Source organism: Acromyrmex echinatior, chromosome 8 (assembly GCF_024713525.1).
Source record: "Acromyrmex echinatior isolate Ae372 chromosome 8, ASM2471352v2, whole genome shotgun sequence".
In the NCBI taxonomy this organism is placed as follows: Eukaryota; Metazoa; Arthropoda; class Insecta; order Hymenoptera; family Formicidae; genus Acromyrmex; species Acromyrmex echinatior.
Genome location: NC_141859.1, coordinates 7,821,117 through 7,844,982, shown reverse-complemented (window position 1 = coordinate 7,844,982; position 23,866 = coordinate 7,821,117). Strand labels below are relative to the sequence as shown.

At 33.1% G+C, this 23,866-nt stretch overlaps 1 protein-coding gene across 1 annotated transcript in view; it reads left to right on the top strand.

The window, feature by feature from the left end:
• The window catches only part of LOC105142951 (limbic system-associated membrane protein), a 237,547-nt gene that overhangs the window by 147,574 nt on the left and 66,107 nt on the right, over positions 1-23,866 (top strand). Inside the window, exon 3 of the mRNA XM_011050881.2 lies at positions 21,315-21,522. Within this exon, the coding sequence (XP_011049183.1) occupies positions 21,315-21,522 (208 nt within the window). The remainder of the gene's footprint in view (positions 1-21,314; positions 21,523-23,866) is intronic.

Sequence of the window (23,866 nt, the reverse complement as noted above, 5' to 3'; positions counted from 1 at the left end):
TGACCTCGTTAGCAAACCACGAAAAAAATTAAATGAATTTCTATCTCTCTCTGAAGCTCTTTACATACAGCCGCACTTTAGATGGCCTGAAGAATCCTCCCACCCAGGAGAAGCAATTAGTTAATTAATTAGTAAAATTACACGGAGAGGTATAAAAATGAATACTCATCGGGTACAAGCTGGAATGATTTTATTCAGTCTTTACTCGCAATTCCGGTTCAGCTGGCGTCAGCTAAAATGAGTATAGCGACAATGTTATGTAGGTAATGGCTTTCACGAAGTACTAATTAGGGAATGAAAACCGCGTGAAGTAAGAATAGCGTTTCAAAGAGGAATTTGATAAAGTTTCCGTCTCGAGAATCGATTGCTCATCAGCGTTAAATTAATATTTAATAAACCTGTAAATACTCGAATCGTTAATAATATATTATTTTAATCTTTGTTACATTATTTGAATAAATTCTAATGCAAAAGTTCTATATTACAATGACGACTATCTACCTTTGCTTCGTAATCGTGAACTGATTTTGCGTTAATATAAAATCTGTTTGTCAAATAAGCATTAAAGTAATCATGCAGATTTAACATATTCTCAACGAATGTGCACCAGCATAAACTTCTCACAAATTTGCTGTAACTGTCACGCCAAGTTGGTGCATAAACTCTCATTAGAATAAAAGGTTACATTTTTATCCGTTTTCTGGTTGGTATGTTCACGAAGTTAGGATATAAATAAGCTTTGTGTATGGAAAAATTTCTCCGAGCATATATTTGTTTGGCATTCGAGACAGTAGGAAAACGTGGCCAATAAGAAAATCGCGAAGAAAAAGGCGTCATTGCAGTGTAAACAAAAAGGCATCTCAAACAATAGGGCATTAGCTTTGTGAACTGTAATGAAAATGCTGACTACTTTGTTCACATTAAATGCTACTTGTGTTATGCGCTGCACAATGAATTGTAATTGCTGAAAAATGTTGACGAAGGAATGCTTTTGACAAAGTCCTGTTAAAAGCACTCGGCACATTAGGTTATTCTTTATTATTATTATTATATTTTCACTGCACTTTTCATCTGTAAAAAGATTTATATAAATTGCGTAATTAATTATATAAATATATATATATAATTTATTTATATTTTATATATGTATATATAGATACATATGTGAAAACATAAATGAATTATACGTACGAAATTTATTTATGTTTTGTACATTAAGATGTAAATATAAAATAAATATTCAAAATTTATGAATATGACAATTTAATTACGCAATTTAAAGAGCTCGTTAAGATCATAGCATGTAAGCTGTAGATATGAAAACCACAAGCTTAATATTCGAGGCCCAAGCTTTTTCTCTTTCTCTCTCTCTTTATGTTTAATTTTATAATAAATATTATAGCGCATTATAACTTGCGCGACAACGTCCATGGTATCATTATAATCATTTGTGGTGTCCTGAGCATATATATATATATAATTATTAATATTTAATATCCCTCGCATTAAAGGCATGATAATTGTTACGTACAGATAAATATTGAGTTCACTTTGATAATAATATCTGGCATTTAACGCAATGTATTTTAATCTAATTGTAGATTATTGTTGCACACGAGGATTCTATCGTTACACGCAAAACATTTTTGTTAAATAGCATCGTTTGCAAATATTCTATTCTTCTGATCAATTAGAAATATTATTATTAATTGTTTCATGTATGATGCTCCTGAATTACAATTGAACGTATCTATCTGTCGTTCACACTGTGGCTTCCGTACCGTTTGAATTACATGCCATCATCGAGAATTAATTGAGGATCGCTTAATTAAGGGATGATGCAGGTTATTTGTGGCCTCTAATTGTAGATTATATCATAAAATAGCTCGGTGTAATAATAGTCATTATTCTTACAATTAGTCGACAAATAGTATCACGTAGATAAGAACTTTCCTCAATGATCAATCGTTACTTCGAATATACGTATATCTTTAATTCAAAATTGGAACATATCAATAGAATATTTTCCTAATTTTTTTTAAGTAGCATAATGATTTGGAATAATTTTATGCTTTACAATCTTATTTTTTATCACTATTTTGTTTTATTCATTTAAGCTAATTATCGTATTACATTTATGCTAGTAAGTTTAAGTGTTGCAATTTTTTAATACGTAGTTGAAAATTTTAAAACTTTAAAAAACTAATAGCAATACATTTTTTTGGGTCCCAAGGATCCGTATATTTCTTTACCGTCACAAAAAATATGTATTCTTGCTACGGATTAAATAAGTTAGGGTGCAACTCTTCGCTTCGTACAGTGATCGCAGAAACATGGTTACTACGATATAGAATTCTACAAAGAATAGCAGCATCTGCGAGATCGAGGGAAGATTTATACGCGATGAACGGAACTGGAATCGCGGAAAGGATCGACAAGAGGAAAGGTATTGAAAACTATTCATCCCGCGCCAGCTCGCCCGACATGAAATTCAAATCGATGCATTTATAGAGACCATGCGGACCCCGTCCACGGCCCGACATTGCTTACGTGGTGGGACGACGTGGTGTTGGCCATAGGGGAGAGATAGGGGTGAGTCCGATGGGGTGGGACAGGGCGGAATAATCGCGCCGTTTATAAGCCGGCAGTGCGTCGCTCGGTGTTCCGGCTATGCATTAAGATGACGGATAACAGCCGCAGCTATGCCGGGAGGCTTGAATCGTCACGATGCGAAGATAACGATGCCTCTCCAGGCTTGCCACTCCCGGATTCCGGCATGTAATATGCGCCGTAGACATTAACCCTTTTACTTCTCCAGGTGATGCGATATCCTCACCGAGCGCCGAGCTTTCCGCGTCAATCGCATCAGGCGTACCGAATTTCAAATGTTCCCTATCATTGATCTCGAATGAACAGATATCTCGAATCACTGCTTACTTTAGAGTCATCGATAAATGATAAAAATATTAAACATGCAATAACGATTTCGAATCGTGTAGCTGATTCGGACGCGCTATGATCTGTTCTCGTAATAAAGGAATGAATTCTGTTTTTAGCGAAAGAATCAAATTGTTTATTTAATCTATTTTGTCTCTTGGAATCTATTTCGCTGAACATTCGAACATTTAATTCGAACAGAAACTCGCACTATTATTGTCTTGCTTTTGAAACAATTACATCTTTTCGGTCGACCCATACATTCGACAGGTAACGCGACAGAACTGGGGCATTCAGTATAGCAACGCTATAATATAATGAATAGGTGTTCATGAAAGCAGGACTAAGTTATGGCCTCAGGATATAATAATGGGTTGACCGGGTGATTGAGCATAGTCTTTGCGAGATTACAGTTGCGACCGAGAGCTATCAGCTCCGCTTGAATTTTAATTGCAAAGTTTTGGCTGGTACATTCGGCTCCTTAACTTGAATAACCGTGACTCGTTAATTAATGCGACTGGACTTAAAGTCGTATAGCCGATTACTACTTTGGTTCCTACGATCGTTTCCTCTCAATCGCCATCTGTAATTCAGTTCTAATTATAAGCCGAAACGTCATACGTTCGAAAACGTGGCAGGCGGATTCATGTCGCGCGGCACAGGGTAATTTTATTAAAATAATTAGATAATAATTAATTACGCTTGTCATAGCTAAGTATGACAATGTAACGTGATTTATTAATAATAACTGTACATTTACTGTCAGTGAATTTAATGATGCGTTTTGTCGTATCGAATTGAAACCTTAGAATAATGTGAAATGAATCGAGATGTACATCCGAGTATAAGATATGATATTTCTCATTTCTCATTGATCGTTTTATTCTTTAACGACAGACAATGAGTACTTCATTACAATAACGTTTAGTAATCAATATTCAGCAATCGATTCTTCGTCGACATGTTCCGATCTTCTTCCAATAAAACGACGTACGGCTCTAATTGGCGCTTAGAATCGCGATCGTTGTATTTCTTCGCCGTATTTCCCGCCGACTCATTTCACCGACGATTTATATTCCGACGACGGGGAAGCGAATTTACACGTCGCTGAGAGGAGTTGCATCTGGCAGTCGCGGATCAATCTGAATTCGCAAACACCGCCGTCTCCGCGTTTCGCCTCGTCTGCCTGCAGGCCGCCCCCGACTCATCGGCTTTCGGGCCATAGGGCTGGATTAATCATGGTCCTCTGTAAGCACTGATGCATCCGCTAATCCGAGACTCTCTCACTCGATTCAACCATTTCTCCGGAACGATCTACCGTGCTATTATATAATGGTGACTGGATTCGCCGGATTAAATCCACAAACTATTAACTCTGTAACTGTCCGAATGTACCAGTGTACTTGGCTGAGCTCCGATTCTATTTGTTTCCAACTGTCCAATCGCAATCGGAAATCGACGAAAAACAGCGGTAAACAAAGGCACTTATCTTCACGTACTTTTGCCGTGAAAAATATGATATTACCGTAAACGTGTCGCGCACGTATAATCTCCTTTCCTGTTAATCTCTCTCCGTTTGTAATTATCTTTTTACTCTCTTCGTCTGCAATTTGGACTTCTTTTTGTCAAGTCCAAATTTGATTTACCAATTTTAAACTTCCAATAAATGTGAAAAAAAATCAAGGTTACTACATTCAACATTTGTAGTACATTATTAAATACTTTTTTTTTAACTCAATTGTTAAAATATTTATTTAATAAAAATTGAAATTTAAGCAAAAAATGAGGAAGAAATTGGAGAATAAAATTTCGCTTGTATTAAAAAAGACCAAAATGGAGGGTTAATATTTTATAAGTTTTATCCGTATTACAGTTGTTACATGAAAAGTTATGAAATATTCCGTTGACATTTATTTTTACTGTTCTGTCTGACAATCCAGTTTTATAAAGATAAAGAAAATCAACGTTTGATGCATGAAAAATTGCATTAATTTGTAAAATGTACTAACTACATTGCTTAAATGGATAGCTGATGAAGTTAAAAGTTTTACGAGACGAACCCCTTCGGACCCTTGGCTGTTCTCAACCGTGACAGGGCACAAGCTCGTAACTCTTGGCAACCTTGTAAACGTATAATCGATCTCGCTAATTAGAAAGCAAACGCGATTAATGGAGGGGAACATACAATTTTTCACTCTGTCTCGGCGAAATAATGTTATCGACGTCATAGTCTGAATTTTACAGCGGACGAATTTTATAATGAAAAATGTACATAAAAGAATAAACGATTTTAACCTTGTTTCGTCGATATTAACTCTTTATTACTTGCGTGGAATGTTCCCGCCTTATAAATTTGTTAAATGTATGAACGTAGTTTATATATTATTCAATTAGAGCAAATTGTTTCACAATTTAAAAAAAAATTGCATTTATTTTTATTTAATATTATTAATCTTTATTATATTATTTATTTTTATCGAATATTATCAGTCTTTATTTAGTTGTAAATCATCAAAGATAAACAATGAAAATTAAGGTACAATGTTGGGGTATCAAAAAACATTCCACGAGTATAATTACGTTTAAAAAAAGCCACGCGAGTATAATGTAAGATTAAAGCATAAGATGCAAGAACGTGAATTTGAATCGTCCATTATGAATGTTTGATGGTTGAAGACGGCCAGAGCGCCTGTACTATTTATGGCTATTTCGTTCGCGAAATCGAGAGATTTTGCGACTGCCGCTCGCAGTCGATATTAGACCGATATTCATGAAGTAAATATGCATTTAGATAGAGAATTAACGTGGCAGTTAGCCTTGCCTTTAGTCTATGGCATGTTGTATAATGAGTGTAAAAGGGCACAAAGGAATAACGTCGCTGGAATCTAGAGCATCCTCTGAAGATTCATAAGATTCGCATTCGCGAAATATTTCATGAGGGTAAATTCAATGACAATGATAAAGGAACATTTGCAGAATTATTTCGCTATTTGACAGACCCGGCATTGTAGTGTAATTTAACCGGAGGAAGAGGAGGACGAAGCAAAGAAAATGTAAATTGCGGCGCTCGTGAGATCGATATTTGGAACGCAGATTACTGAAACGATCAGGCTCCAATGATTCTTTCGCGGTGCATAACCGTTACGTAAAGACAGATGATAATTAGTTAATTGAAGAATCGTGTCTGCAATTTTTGAAGACGTCTGCGATTTTTGCAAACGTGATATCAATAGACGATGTCAGTGTCACGAAATTAAAGAATCGACGTGAAGTGATCGCGCTCAACTATCTCTAAATTTATTTACATCCATTTTTAAATTTCTACCAATGCAACTCAACTGCGATCTCAATTTAATTTACTCTATTTTATTTTATACTGTAATGCTTACAATTAGAAAATAAGTACAAAAAATAAGTTACACTGAGATTAATTCACAATAACACATATTTTTTGTTACTTTAAAGAAACATGAATCCTTGGAACGTATAAAATTTTGTGTACGTGTTATTAGTTTTTTCTTTAAAAATTTTTTTAAGTTCAATTATATATTCTAATCTCTATGGTATAAAACTATTTGAAACCCAAATAAAATATTACTAATAAAATTTATTGCTAATCTAATTAAATACAAGTGCGTGTTAAAAAGTTTTTTCAGAAAATAAACTGTTTTTAAATTATTTCCAAAATCCATATGCCCCTGTTATAAATTGAAGTTAATGTACATTGGTGGAAATGGACATTACTTCCGATCCCTCGGTTTGTTCCACGTCAGAAATGAATATCGGAGTTGAGTGCGATCTCCCGTAATATATACGCATCACGTTTGTACTGCGCGCGCGCAATTAATCAGTCAGTAGAATTAACTAAATTTGAATATCATCAGACGAATATGGTTTAATGCAAATTGTGGGATACTCAAAATTGAGGTAACGTTCATCGCGCATTAACAGGTATACGTTATATACAATATATATATATATATGTATATAATGATCATTACGCACATTTTTACCAAAGGTACCTTTCACGTACATAAAGTGCCTTCGCCTTTGCTTACATTTCGATTAATTAAGCTCTTTTAGCAAAAACGTAAACGTGTCTAATCTCTGCCGTGGCTAATGGTTGCTACAGGCGCGGCACAATTTGCTGCATAATTGCTACAGAGATTTGGAACACAGGGAATCCAATGTTGTTTGCCCCGTTCCCCGCATTGTTGTGGTCTTCTTTCGGATACCCGCGGGACAAATATCCATTTAGATCGTGCATTAACAGGACGATTAGGTTTAATCCTCTCGACCTTTTGCGTATTAACTGAGAGCTAAAGGTTTACCGAAAAGTTGAGTCGACGCTATGTTTTGTCTAGTAGGAAATATTATTAATTTACGGTATGTCCCATTTAAATAATTGCGAATAATAATTGTGCTCGTGACATTTACGTCCATTAAATTGCGTCGTCGAGTTAAAATTGCACTCCGAGAGAAAAATGCAAAGGCGTATCGTAATAATGGCAATATTAATTAAAGTTCGCAAAGGTGTCTCTTTTCTACCTGCCAAGAGGAAAAAAGAGAGGAGCTTCCGACCTAAGTTAAAAATATGCCACAAGCTTTGCAGGGCAAGGGAAAAGGAAGTATCTCGGTGCCCTCGTCACGCATGCATTTAGATCGCGCATTAGCGGCGCAATTAAGTTTGAACTTTATCCCTTTGCGCGTAAGCGGAACAAAGAGAGTTTTGATAATAAGGGGAACTAATATCGAACCGCCAACGTATAGACAAGCAATCTGCCAGAATTGCACACGTATGACATTTAGTACTGACATTTCGAAAAGGGCTTCTCAAGGGACATTACCTAATGCTACAACACTTGTCGACTACTTTGGAGACCTTAATTACCTTAATATCTCCATTATGCCAGATTACTATATTTCGCGTGTTAAATCCTTGCGCCAACTAGACATGGTTTCGTCGGCTGTTAGCTTGTTCTTTAGAACTATCAGTTTCCATATGTGTCATCATTCGGTTTTCTTTCGAGAATTTTATGCGAGACTTAGATATATTTTTAAAGTGACGCAATATTAGTCATGAGAATAAGGCTAAACTCGACGCGATACAGTGGTTCGTGCTTTCGATAATTATTCTACTGTTTAAATAAAATTTGTAAACTTTTAACGGAAATGAAACTGTACAAAAATAACTGTACGAAAATAAGAAACACGTAATAATAATAATAACAACTTTATTAAGTTAACAACAATGTAGAGTGACGTATCTACAATAATTTAACTGAGAATACCAGTTACACGCAACAGACGAGACTAAAGAGCTAATTTAATTCTTTATTTGAACAATAGAGAAATTTAAATAAACAATTACCAATGTAATACAGAATACTAGAGAAAGGCGCATTATTTATATACATTAAATAGATTGAATAATTATATTGGCAATTATTTATTTAAATTTATGTCTCTATTATGTATATTTACATAAAAGGCAATAAATCCTCAGCTTGCAGTCGCCTATTGCAATCGATATAGTTAATTTTATTATTGTATACATACATCATTCTCTATATTGTTGTTAACTGCTTAATAAAATTATTACCATTATTATAGTTACTGTTATTGCTTCTTATTTTCTCTTATAGATTTTCTATAATTTTATGTAGAGTGATGATCGAGTTGGCATGGAATTCATATGAATTATCAAACATGCAGATATAATAGTTACATGTAAACAAAACAAGTATAATAGCAAAATAGTATATATAATATTTTTTCAGTTATATATAAAAATAAGTTACACAGGTATACATCAAGTTACATATAAATCATATATGGATAAATATTTGATTATAATGCACAACAGCTTCAATCGAAAAAAGAAAGATAAGACAGAGAGTATGTAAAGGATAGGAGAGTATTAAAACGTTTTTTTCTGTAGTGTATAAGAAGACACGTTGAAATGTTGCTGTGCGATAAATAGGACAAAAAAGCTGATTAACAGTATCTATTATAAAAATAAATTTGAGTTAGAATTTAAACTAAAATGTATTAATTTTCATGGAGATGCTTCAGAAGTATTATATTGGAGTATTAGATTGTGATACAATTATAATTAATGCATAGAAATATTGGAGTGAGGAACGTAATAAACCGTGCAACAGATATGAACTATGAAACGCTGATAGATATTTAATTAGCTAGAAAGGGAAGTGTAAAGTCATAGTAAGAGTAAGATCATAATGTTATGCAAAACGCTCATATCACATGTGTTTCATGAATTGAAAAATCATATTTACAAATCACGTGTTAATACGGTGTGTTTGTTTGATCCTTAACGAAGTTACCGCCGAGATTGAAATAACTTTGCGTCGTAGACTTCTATAGAAGAGCCGTATCTGGAGAAGATTTTACTCAGAGTAAAAGTGAGGCGGAGGGTTACGGGGAGCACTTCAACATCCAACGAGGAGGAGGACCACAGTGGCTTGACGGTGTGGTTAACGTTTCGCTAACTTTATTTCAATGCAGCCGCAGCTCCGGGAACGATGCGGAACGTCTGGTAACAGTGATGAAATCCCGATCTCCCAAAGTGCATCGTCGTAGAATGCATTTCCGTCGTTCGGGCCGATTATCCGCGCTCGCGGTAAGACCCGGTGGAAAAAATGAAGAAAAAAGAAAATGTCATCCTCATAACAGCGGGATGGGAAAGTGGCGTATTGGAATTCAATTCCACGCGGAATTATATTGAACCGCGGATCGTACTGAGGCAACTGTTTGCACGCGGGCTTAGTTAATATTCCGCGAGAGAGCAAGAAGCCCGAATTTCGGAATTACTGCGGCTTCATTTCGTTTGAACGCAGCATTGCGGATTCGTGCGCGTACATATGTATGTACGTACAGTATCTCGCGACATTCGCGTGAAGACGCGAATTTACGACAGATCGTTGCCAGACGATTGCCGTGGCTCGGAACCCTTTGTCCTGTGCGATCTGAAAATTTCCATTAAGCCCACTCTTATCACACGAGATGGAAAAATTTCTAAAACTTGTTTCATTAATACCTGCTTTACATTACAGCATGCAAGTACTCAGAAATTTTAAAATTTTTACTGACGCTGGCGCAAAAAAATTAACTGAAAAAAATTGCCGAAGAAAGGTTTGCAATTCGGTGTTTTCTGTAACAACAGTAAACTAAACAGTAACTAAAATAACTAGTATTCGGCGATTTAGCAGGCAGCTTTCTGATAATGTTACAAATAAACAATTTTTTTAATAAACCAAATTAAGATCATTCTTAATTGTTTTCATTCACTGAATACAAAAATATCAATAAAAACTTTGTACCATGTATACTTTTTTATTATTGAAATATTTATCAGAACGTCATTTTTAATTGAAATATCTGCTTTGTTTTCCTTATTAATTACTTTTTATATTGCGAAATAAATTTGAAGTTTCCTTTTCAACTATATAAGAAGAGATAGGATAGAGAACGGGGTTAGTTGTGACATTTTTTTATTCAAATTATTATAAATTTTCGCATAATTATGATTATAGAATGAGAGTTGCTTTAAAACGTTTATCTGGACCAATAATTAAATTTTTATAAGTCCTTAATATATTTTATAACTAAGAAAAAAATATTGCCTATAAAGAGGCAGACGATTATCTTCATAGCTCAATTTACTCTTTGGGTATTTAATAATACATAACTTTAATAAATAAGGTATATTATTTATAAAAAGAGAAAAGATTATGTGTGTTAATCAAATCTTTATAATTTGTAATACATTCTCTTTAATTCAATAAAATTAAAGTTTTTTAGACATTACTTTTTATAATAAAAATTTAAAAAATATATATCTTTAATCATTTATAGAATAAAAAATATCAATAAAGACAGATTTTATTTAAGCTTCTGAATTTATAATGTTTTAGTTATGATACTAGCCGAACAAATCCCATATCGGTGTCAACTGAAATATCTTTTTATAATTGAAAAATCGTAAAAAGACAGCAATTTACGTGTTAAAGTTAAAAAATATAATAATTTACATAAAAAGAAAAATACATCTGGTTTTTATTAACTGTTTCAATTACCATGTAGAACAAAAAGAATACACTCACCTAATAATTTAATTTTTGATGCACGAAAACAGAAAAGCGCACGTTGTTCAGTTGTTGACAGTTGGACACAGATTATTATATTCAGCAATAATCTCCGTCTTTGTCTTGCTATCTTATGCAAGTACAGGTGTGTCTATATGTACTTTAGTTACTTAGATATTTGCATTTCCCAACTTGCCCCTTAGTTCAGCTAGCCCCGCTCTACTCTACATAATAATTAACATGTACAATGTACGTGAGGAACTCAACTTTTATTCTGATTTCCTTGGCAACCGAAATATATAGACTAAGCTTTCTTCAAAGTAAGCGATCTATTTTGTAATTTCATAATGAAACTGCTACACACATAATGAAATTTATTCGGTGCATTTATACAAGATCTGAGAAAAGAACTTGCTATACTTTCAAATTTAAAAAAAAAACCAATAAACACCAACAGTAACATTATGTTAAAATTTCACATTTAATAATATAAATATAATATGATACGTATGTATATGTAACAATTATATTGTTGATTATAACATTAATGTTATGTTACTGTTAGTTGATGTTTATTGAAAAGTCTGTTTTATTGTACAAAAATATCTTTTTATGCTAATAAGTATCTTTTACAAGAATTAATTGTTATATGTTGATGAAATTTAAAAACTACGTATAATTTATTAGGTCGAGGTAATATCTTTCACAATTTATTTGTAGTTTTTAAATTTTATTAACATATGACAATTAATATCTATTCTAAAAGATATTTTTAACATAAAAAAATTATTAAATTGCTTGTACGATTTAATAAGTGATATTACTATTCTGGTTTTGTTCATGAATGCGTTTTATGTCCGGAAAATATTTCGGCGAGCGATATGCAGAATCAGAATATATATAAATTCACACAAGAAATATATATTTAAGCACTAAGACCCGCTTCGACTGAATATAAGTTTAAAATTTGATTTATTCATATGTCGCTTCATATTGTTCTAATTGTGATTAATAATTAAATTGACAGTTTTGTAGTAATAACTTTAAATTTTTTATCGTAAAACCATCAGTTTAAGTGATTAATCATCATAGTTAGAAAATTACAATTTTTATATTATTATTAAGTTAAGTCTAATCACAAATTAACTAGAAAGTGAAAAACCGGGCTATAGAAACATAAAGGATGTAACAAAAATTTGTTCATAATTCATATCTCGTTCAAGAGTTTATGAAAACGTGCACAGCCGACTAAATCAAAGATAACGGCTGTGCTGGCAGTGATTTAAGACGCGCAAACCACGGAATTTTTTGCCACGTGGCTCAACTGCCGCGAGTGTAAAAAATATATGATCCAAGATGGACTTCTCGTGTAAAGTCATAAAACTCGTACACGTGATTTTCCAAACTGTCGTTGCTGTCGTCATGACCATCGCGTATTCGCCGGTACGACTCTCTGAAAATTAATCTTACGAGTCTAGTCTAGTCTAGTCTCGACTTTCCCGTCTGATCCCCGACGATTGCCGATGACCGTAAGATTGCGATCTCGAGTTCATTCGAATGAAGTTTGTCGAAATCTCTACTTACGTCCCAGTCCGAGCGGGTCTATCAAAAACTTCGGGGTCCGTCGTTTGAGGAATGGCGAGCGAACAGGCCGCGATTTTGGAGGAAGCAACTTGGAGGAAGCCGGAAATTGAGAAGTAGAAATTGAGCCGAATGCTTCCTAAGACACGTTGCGGATGTCGGAAAAGTCGGAAAAGCCATCGCGCAAAACAAGTTTATTCCAGATGCAGCGATGTGTACGATCTGTGTATGAACATTCAAAGGGTTTCTCCGGGAATGTGGTTGTATTGGATATACCCAACATTATTAGCGCTGTTAGATGAGATAAACGGTACACCCAGAAAAAAGGTTGCTTCAATTTAAAGAAATTTTCTTTGCTGTACGGTTAAAGGAAAAATTCCTTTGATTTGTGAAAAAATTTCTTTCATTTAAATATTATTATTTTTTTAAATCAAATAAAATTTATTTGATTTAAAGAAATTATGTTCAAATCCAAGAAATCATGATTTGAACGTCATTTCTTGGATTTGAACATAATTTTTTTAAATCAAATAAATTTTATTTGATTTAAAGAAATAATGTTTAAATAAAATTTTTTCTTTAACCATACAGCAAAGAAAATTTTTTTTAAATCGAAGCAATCTTTTCTCTGGGTATACATTTCATGTGCGTTAAAAGAGAGAATGTAATCTAAAAACTATTTTATACAAATGACAAAAGATACAATGATAGATCATTAATTAGAAAGAAAAATTGCACTGATAAAATTCATTTTTTTTTTTAAGTTTTGAGAGAGAATTTAATTTTAAAAGAGAATGGTCATTCTCTTTAAAAGTGACAACCCTAAAAAACGTAATTTTCGAGTTATTATCAATGAATAAATTAACGGTTCTGTAACGATTCTGTATTGCGGATTTTCAGAACGTGTCAGAAAAAGTGGGATCAGCGAATTCGATCCAATACTTTACTTTGTTCATTTTTTATCTGAATTCAGATAGCACAGAATCATAGATTTAGGAAGAGAATGAGATTATGAGATATTCTATTCGCGCTATGTTAGTATAAATAAAAAAATCTTTTTTTAATTCTTTCCACAGCACCCCACAGAATGATTCCAATTTACAAAAAAAAAAAATAGTAATCCTAAATTTCAACTCAATCAGACATCGGGATCTCTTGTCTAAGGAAACTTGTTTAACATTCGGTGAATAACAAATATAAAATGACATCTGAGGAAATCTAAACACAGCTCTGGTAGGGAATCTTATTCTGTTGAATAAAAAATGTGTGAAATGATAACAATAGCGTAACATAGATTCGAATTTTGAAATAATGAGTGACTTCGAGGCTTTAATGAAATTTAAAACAGTCACGGATACAGAATTTTCCACATTGAATCGAATTAACGGCAGAACAGAAAGAACTTATCTCGAAAGATTTCGATGAATATACATAGATCCTAATCTATCACTCTTATTCCTAATTTATCAATTTATAAATTTAAAGTTATATTAAATGTAAAACTACTTCTTAACAATAGGAACAATAGGATTAAGTAAACATTACTCTATCAATCATAAAAAATACACTAATTACAAACTTTTATAACTAGACTGATCACTTCGCCGCTATGTTTGTTGCCAAGCAGTCGCCACCCCTTAAGGCTACTAATTTCTACATCCACCATTCACATGATACATATTAAGTGTGTAGTATATGTTATAGTGATTATGATATATACTTAGAAGTCTGTGAAATTAATTCATCTTCATAAAAAGTTATCAAAATCATAACAATTAAAAAAAGGGAATTTTTAAAAAATCGTCAAACTCAAGATAGTTTTTCAGAATTAAAATTTACAAAAAATTTTTGTCAAATTGAAAAATAGTTTCTTCCTACTTTTGAGAAATTTAATTTTTTTGGGTTGTGTTACTTTTAAAGTGCAAGGGAGCGTTGTTTAGAATAAGGGTCCGAAAATGTTAGCGCATAGGGTGCTACCTCGCGTCATCATCGTTTCATCCGGAAAAGTCGCGTGAGGAAAGCATAGAGTGTGACACATAGTCGCCGACGCGGGCCGGGTTCTCGGGGTCTCCGTAAATTACAGAAACTCGCGCGATGGTCTCGCGGCCGTAAATACTTGGTTATCATAGTCGGCGGAAGCACGACGGGGCATTATACCTGCATTCACGTTCATCGTGGTCAGAGATGGCGGCGCCACACTGGACAGGGCGCGCTCAACGTTTCCATTCATCGGTGTGGATATCAAATGCAATAGTTCATGGCGGTGCTTCCGACTAGGTGGTCGACCAGTCCTCAACCTCTACCTCCTCTCCTAATCCAACCATCCAGCGTTTCACACCGGTCTCTGGCAGATTTACAGGCGCCCTGCTTGATATCTGCATCCGAGAGTCGACCGTACTAGACACACGTGTTCCGAATCTCCTCTCTTCCCCCCCCCCTCTCTCCCTTCCACTCCTCTTCGTACTTTCCATCACCTCGCTGACTTTGAAGCAGCGTCATCTGAGATAATTAACTGAGTAATCGACGTGGTCGAATGTGGGATTAAAGGTCGACGGACGGCTGAGAGACGATTCGCTAATGAATCTCCGTGGTCCTTTCATTCTCGAGTATCTTTCAGATTAACGAGATGTATCAGCCATTAGCATGCTCTCGTCTTTTTCTACTTCGTGAATACGTTTTATCATTTATTTCTTTTAATATAATTGACATTTTTCTAAATGTAAAAACTGATAATAACTTTAAAAAATTTTGAAGATGAAATTAAATTATACTAAAGCCCTTGGCTAAGAAAATATTTTTTGCAATAAATTATTTAACAGTTTTTAAAAATGTTTATTAGCATCATTAAATTGCTTGTTAATTTATAATGTTGCTATCTCAGTCTCCAATTTAAGATTGCATTTCAAAACAAAAAAATTAAATCGGCGTACATTTTATAGAACTGAATATGCATATAAATTTATATCGAAATATTAGTAAGCACTAAGATCTAGCTGAGATCGAATTTCTTACTTATTGTTAGTTGTTTATTCATATCAGTAAGCTCTATGATATATTACTATGAGCTATCGAGAAGTAGGGAATATCCCAATTCCTAGATAATGACATTCTCATTTCTGATGCATTAGATTGTTTTTTTGTCAGGGATTCGTTTTTTTGAATGATCAAACAGACAATTATTTATTTATCTTCTGTTCCTTTGTTGGGCCTTAAAAATATACGTTGAAATAAAAATTTTACATAAATTATTATACATTACAAGAGACATAAGTAATAACTATCAAATATAGGAGTTCAAATTAGGAATTCTTTATTGCGAAAAAAAATTACGATCACTCATAAACTCAGACTTCTAATATTGGTGCTTTACTTATATGATCGTATCGAATCTAATATTTTATGATAAAATTTTATGAATACTTAAGTTTTTACGTTTGATTAAGAATAGTCGAAATGTTGGCGATATATTTGTAACGTCAAAGCGTACACAAGAGAAATCTTATATTTGAAAAAATTACAAATTTAATCAAATCGTCATAGGTATGTTTATTATTACCTCGTGTATTTCATAGCTGATGTAACTAATATATCTCGAAAAATACCTACATTGTAGAAAAAGTATCTCTCATTAATGTGTAATTCGAAACGTCATTTTTATTTAGAAATTAGTATCTCAAATTTAGAAATATTTTGTGATATAGATTTAAGAGCATATGCATTGAACATTGAGAATTGCGAATTAAAGATTAAAATTCAACCAGAATTCAATCAGAATGGATTAAAAATTAAAATTATCTGATTGGATGAATTGGCGATCCTAAATCTCCTATGCGTAGTGTGACATGGCTTTAGCCTCTCGTTTGCAATATTTGCCCAATAATATTAGAATACATAATTGCAAATTACGGTATATGAATAACAAACATGTGATTATCTAATAAACTCGCTATCTTAATAGAACCTCGCCATACGTCTTCCTTTTGTTTCTTCTCCGTCTCTCTTAGTGAGAAGAAAAGAAGCATTTTTTATTTACGTGTAAATTTTTAACGCTCTTTCAACAACGTTTACATTGAAGGAATGTGAAACATATAATTTTTATCACAGATGAAAGTTCTTCTCCTTTTTACACTTCCTAAGTGATAAAGTATCACTCGCCCTCTAGATGATATCCTAGCTTCAGCCGTGTATCAGCCACGTGGAGTGATAAATAAAATATCATGCTCTAGTGCCCTATAAAAGGTTGATATCTGAGCGCTGCTATGGTAGCGCATAACATCTCCGGTGCGACATTTATTCAAGCTTGAAGCAGAGAAAAGACAGATCGTTAAAATTGCAATTGTCCAAGCAAATCCGTCCATGAACAAATCCACGATCCGCTAGTGAACTTCCCAGCCAATCATTATCACACGTATATCCAGCTAATTGGACCGTTGATCTTTTGAAGACGAGAGCTTTTTAACAAAGAAATGTAAAAGACTTTGTTTTCCAAGGGTTTTTGGGGTTACTGAATTTTATTCTGGTCTCAAAATTTTTAAATTTAAATTTAAAAAAGTAATGTCATCTCAAACTTTATCCGAGAGATATTCTTTGGATGTTTAGAAGATATAGGGACATCCTTGAGAGATTTATGCTATACGAAATGAAACTCGGTTTTAGTAGTCCTCTATTGAAGAAAAATCTGTAACTATCACAAAGCTCATAATCAGAGTTTGAAAGTCAATTTGAGTATCAACATTAACTGCATAGCATCAATGAATCCTTCAAATAACGCAAAATTTAATGTTATTCCACAATTGAAAATTCTAATCAAATTTTATAGCAAACATTCCAACATTAAAACATTTTAAAAAATTCTACCTGTCATATATTAAATCCATTATTTAAAACTTTTTTTATTTTTGACCTCGAATATTTAAATAAAACACTATCAAATTATCCTGCAGACCAAGTTTCATGAAAATCGAGCGAGCAGTTTACAAAATAAAAAGAGAAGCCGGTATGCCCAAACGGGTCCACAAAGAAAAATCTGATTTCACGGTTGAAAAGTCCGGACGAGGGCTATTCACGCGACATGGCAAGGGAGAGGTGGTTGCATTTTGCCGATTTGCGTGCTTGTGTAACTTCTTGCGCGCCTTTTGCGAACGCTGTGCACGTTACGCTCGCGGCCGGACAGTCGGCGTTTATTCCTGCCGTATTCTCGTGGTAACATTCGCTGGCGTCCCCGTAACGTCCGTTGCATCCTCTACCTTCAAAGGCACGGGATAATGGAATTGCTATTTCAGTGCGCAAACATTTATTCCCGCGGATACCCGTTCACGTTATAATTTCTGGGATGACATGCATGCGATGTTTGGTGCCCCGGAGGCGAGCTCGCGCATTTTGTCGGCTGAGGGAGATGATTACTTTAAAGAACGCCGGAAGCAACTTTTCGCTTTTTTTTTTCCTTCCTAATTCTTCCCCGTCATTCGCGAGAACTCGCCCCACAAAGAAAGTGCGCCGATCGCGTAATCGAATGTTACACTCGGGAAGAGCGTGCAGCGCGAAGCTCAAACAGTGGCGTGGCGGAAAAATGTTAAGAATGCTTCGTCGATTTATTTAATGTCAATAATGTCTGCCTCGATTCTCCGCATAGTGTAATGTAAAGGGCGCGCAGCGATGCAACAACGTTACATAGACCTATCTTAATTAACTTAGTCGATTGTCGTACAACATGTTGTGTGTATAACACATTGATACTTGAAGTATACGTCGCAAAAACGACGATAATAAAAAAAGCGTTTAATGGGTAATGATACACTTTCTGTATTGATCTGGAAAGTAAATATCTCAATAACTGAATATATCCAGAGATTGAAAAATCAATAATGTATGTTTGTAATTAGATATTTGTCAATAACAGTAAAAAAAAATAGCAAACCAAAAAGAAAAAATTAAATATTTTCTATTAAAATTAGTAATAAAATCATATAAATTTAATTACAAATTATTACGAAGAAATCATTTATTTTAATTTTTATAGGAACAGTAAAAATTATACATATTTTCTCATCTTTTCATCATTTTGAATGAGACATTGTAGTATCTACATTTTTGAATTTTTAGAAACATTGTATTATATATATGTAATATAGATATGACTTAAATATGTAATATATTTTTTATGATTGTGAGAAACTGATAATTGAATTTTAAAAATGTATTCTATTAAAAATTTAATTAGTGGTACAATTAATATGATGTATTAGTAAATCAATTAAATTTCATTCAAATATTCTTTTTTAGATTATAGATGCAGATTCATCAGATTTATGTATATATGAATAGATTTTTCAATCGTTGAAAAAATAAAGTTTTATATTGATAGGTATTAATTACTTTTATAATACTACTAATTTATAATACTACTTTATTAATAATACTACTAATTATAATACTACTAATTTAATAATAATATAGAACTGATCATATCTTTTTATTAGTTTAGTCATTGAAACGTTGATTTTTCAAATAACAGATAACCCAAAAAGAATTCTGTTTTGATTCCCAATTTACGAAATGAATTTCCGTTTCGTCTTATTTTTGTTCTAAAAAAAAAATTCTTGAGAAAGATTTCATTTTTATGTCTTGAACTTTTTTTCAGATTTAAAAGGTAATTTTTTTCTAGTTTCTTATATTTTTTAAATTTTGTATAAGAATAAATATATTATATATGATAATTATACTTTGATCTTTATGCAAATTAAATACTATCTTTTATTAAAGATAATATACGTGTATACACACACACACACACACACACACACAAATATGCATTGCATATAAATTCTTTTCTTATTTATTCCTAGCATATTAAGCTAAATTCTTAAAGTAATTTAAGAAAGAATACATACTTTTATATACGAGTTTAAATGAATCAGTTGTATTATCTAAGTTTATATAGATTCATTACTTACGTCGCGATTTTTCGCAAATCTAGGTTGCTTTCTAATTGTTGCAACTTCGTGATTTATAAGCAGGGTTTGGTCTTATTTCAAATAAATTTTTAAAATATATATTTTAAATAAAGAAAAAATTAAAACGTTATTTAATATTTATTATTTTTAATAACTTCTTCCGATCTATTTCTTATTTAATATTTTAAATAAGTTTTTGAAACTTATTTTTTATTTTTTATTTTAAATAAATCGTATTAGTTACTTTATCGAGCCTTGCTTATAAGTAATTTCCATAACGCTATAATTCATCGTGGTTTGTAGCATGACTCAATACACAAGCCCGCCTCGCTAAATTACTATAAATTACTTGATCGACTACCCCGGGTGCGAATAGTATGCAACAAACCAGGGGCAATTATCTGCGAAACTTCGTTATACAGAACACGGAGCGAATGAAAGAGCATTAAACTGTTGGAATAATATAATAACGGAATGGCCACCCGGATGATCCCGCGCGACGTTTTATTTCTCCAACGGAACGGCCGCGCCATGAAAAATTATAATTGATATGGACGGACCGGAAACCGAGGGGGAATAATCCGAAGGCGAATGCTCGTGGAAAGGTAGACGGCGGGAAAAGAATCGCCGGTCCGTTGAACTAGAATACAAAAGTCGGCTGGAGACTTATGAATTAAAGGATGTCGGTCTCGACCGTGCCGCGAAACGTTTCGTGGAAAAAAGGGACTCTTTTCCTTAACGAGAATGCACATTTCTACTAAATATTAACGTGTAATTAACAACCGCATTGTATTATGATGTTTAAGTGCTGAAATAAAAAGATACTTCAATAGTTCAATTTAATTATTATATATTCTATATTCTAATTTTTAAAAACTAATTTTAAAATAATGTATATAAATCACGATTTATATCAAATTCAATATGACAACTTTATTTAGATAAGAAATTAATTGTTAATCGCATTACTATTACTGATTTCCGGATTATGTTAAAAATCGAAGAACAAAAAATAGACTTTAGGAATAAATTTATAAAATTTATTGTTTACATGATTTGAATAAGAAATAAATTTTCAAAAATAATTCTATTTGCAGCAACAGCATAAGATAATTTGAAATTTTTTAGTGTAATAAATACGTATAACTTAATAATTATTTTAATCTCATATACAAAGTGTCCAAGATTAGAAAATAAATCAAAATATTAAAACAAAACAATTTTGTAAAACATGTTTAAAAAAAGCTTGTACGATTTAAAAAGAGAAATAAATAATGATAAAATTATTAAAAAATTGTCAAAAGTCAGTGCCTAGAATTACAAGTCTTGGACACAACATTGAAGTAACAAAATCATATTATGTAAAAAAAATCTTAGTTTTATTTTTTTTAAGTAACGTTAATTTTCATGAATCATCTTAAAAAATTGATTTTTTTTAGAAAAATTAATTTTTCATTATGTGTTCCTCTTTAAACTACAACTATTTTTTTTATATTTTCTTATTTTTGTATTTTTTTTTAATTTCCGAAATAGCTCTACAGCATTTAAAATAAAACACCTCGTACATCGCCGTATAATCAACTTATTATTAATGAATGATTCGGATATTGACATGGATTTGAATGTTAATTATTTCATCTGCATAGACCGCTATTAATATACATACAATAATATACATATATAATGATAACAGTTATTTTATGGCATACATAATAATAATAGTTTGTTTTTTTAGGTGGCATGGCTGCGTGTCGATACGCAAACTATTTTGACGATAGCAACCCACGTGATCACGAAGAATCACAGGATCGCGGTTTCCCACAGTGACCACCGAACGTGGTTTCTTCACATACGGGAAGTACGGGAGTCCGATCGAGGCTGGTACATGTGTCAAATAAACACGGATCCCATGAAAAGTCAGATCGGTTATCTCGAAGTGGTCGGTGAGTAAAGAAACTGCATTGACTCTTCCTCCGTTAACGAACTGGTTGCAATCATATTGATTATTTCTGTCGTTCTCATCTCGTAGAAAGATTTCCACAGGATATTGATAGTGGTCACATATTTTGTTACTCTCCATTGACCCAGACCGGGCAGAGATTGATATAATTTATCTCTTCCGTTTATATTATTACGTTTTCTCATTTATTTATTACTTTCGCCGTTTAACTGCATTAATAAAAAATAGAAGAAGCGTTATTGAAATAAAGTCGCCTTTATTTCCTCACGATACCAATTCTCGTCCACCGCTCCGTTGTTATCATAGCTCGCTCGTACTCGACCGCTAGATATTCAATTAACGCCGCAAGAAGCTGATATTGAAGAAGAGAACGCGATGCACCGATTGAATATCACAGCGTGATATTATAGTTGGAATGCACACGAGTATAATGCATTTGTTGAAAAGGTAGCACACTCAATCGGAATCAGAAATCTGCCAAACCAATGGGAACTTCTGGGCAATGCAAGTTAGTCTGCTGGCCTCTTGGCTGGTACAACTTACAAAGTGGCTCTTGCCGCAGTTCGAAGACTGCCGCGAGTACTCCCGAACTGCAAAGCTTTAGTCGTACGTCGTTGCTCGAATGCACTCGCAAGTAGATTATACAGCAATGCTAATAGGAGACCGCTTTCATCGGTTCCGTCGCGTCGTTAAGACTTCGTTTCGGGTACCGCTGGACGATTCGCCCTTCTTCCTCTCTTCCTCCCTTCGTTCGTGTTACGGTATCATAATCTCCTCTCACTCCTTCCCTCATTTATCGTCTAAACGATGCCGTGTCTTGTTCACTCTCTTCTCTTCTCCTCGTCCAATTTAAAAAAGTTTCTCAAGCCGCGGTTTTGTTATTCCCATCGTATTACATTAATGATGAAATCTGCCATTGCCAAAACGACCGTTCACTATTTAAGGTTTGAGTATGCCGAGCTTAATCCTTGCGTACATCGTGCGCGAGTAAGTGGCAATTTCCATAGATAATGTTACTCGTAATTGTACGGAAATAGGATGATGCGTCGGAGATACTGCGATTGCAGTAGTGTGAGTGCATGAGCATGCAGGATGTATCCAAGTTCGAGCTCGACTATGCACATTAAATAGTATGGTTACTGCTGGTGTAATATTGAATGAAATAGCAACGTATATTTCTTATATGCAAAATGAATTATTCGATTGAGACAATTCCTCATGAATATTGCGATTACTTTTTATAAGTCTCGTCTTTACTGGTTTATGCTAAATGACTTACACTTTTAAAAATATTTTGTACTTGTATTAAAATCGATTCTCATTAAAAATCTTTATGTTGAATTTTTAAATATCTGAGTGGTTAAAGTTAATTTAACACAATGTGATTATGTTATTTGAATATTTTATATTAAATTGATATTTAACTAAAATTTTTTAGTGTTAAAGTAACACCGTTTATGAGTAAATGAACAAGTAAAAGTTATAAAACGTAAATTGTAAGATAAGTGAATAAAATACATGTCAATTTAACATACGTGGATAATTTGATAAGTTTTGAGCTTGGACATAAAAATGGCATTACAGGTCAAAAACTGTTGTAAAGTGTAAAAACTGCGTCTTTTTACACTTTACAACAGTCTTTTTAATGGCTGCTCTAAAATTTTCAGTCATATATGACTCTTACAATCAGTTTTGTTTTGATGTCAGTTGAGAAAACTGGTGCTACGCAATAGCTGCCACGTTTGCTGACATTGGACCGGAAAGGTGTGTTTGGACCGGTTCAAGAGGGATACAAAGGATTTCTTGCGTGATTGTTGACGAAACATGAATCCACCACTACACGTGTGAGAGCAAAGAACAGTCATCTGCTCCGAAGAAGGCGAAGATGTTCCATTCGGAATGAAGAGACTAGAAAAGAGATGGACCAAGTATATCGAGCTAAAAGGAAGCTATATTGATAAATAAAAGCGATTTTGTCCAAAAATATGTTTCAATGTCAAGCTCAAAATTTACCGAAGTATCCACGTACTATAAATGTTAATTTTACTGAAGAAATATATACTTCCACAATTTATTGTCAAAATGTCACATTTTTTATGTTAAATTTTACGTAATATTTGTGTTACATTTTAATATATTTATCTTGTTTTAAACCAACAGCAAAATCTGAATAAACTATTTGGAACATGTGAAATGTGATAAATTAGACACGAATATATTTTCTATCTATGTACTTTATTCGGATACGTAACGTAACTGGAATAATCAGATACGTGCAATGGAAAAAAGTCTTGTTGGATTAATTGAAATTTTGTTAGATTTGAAAC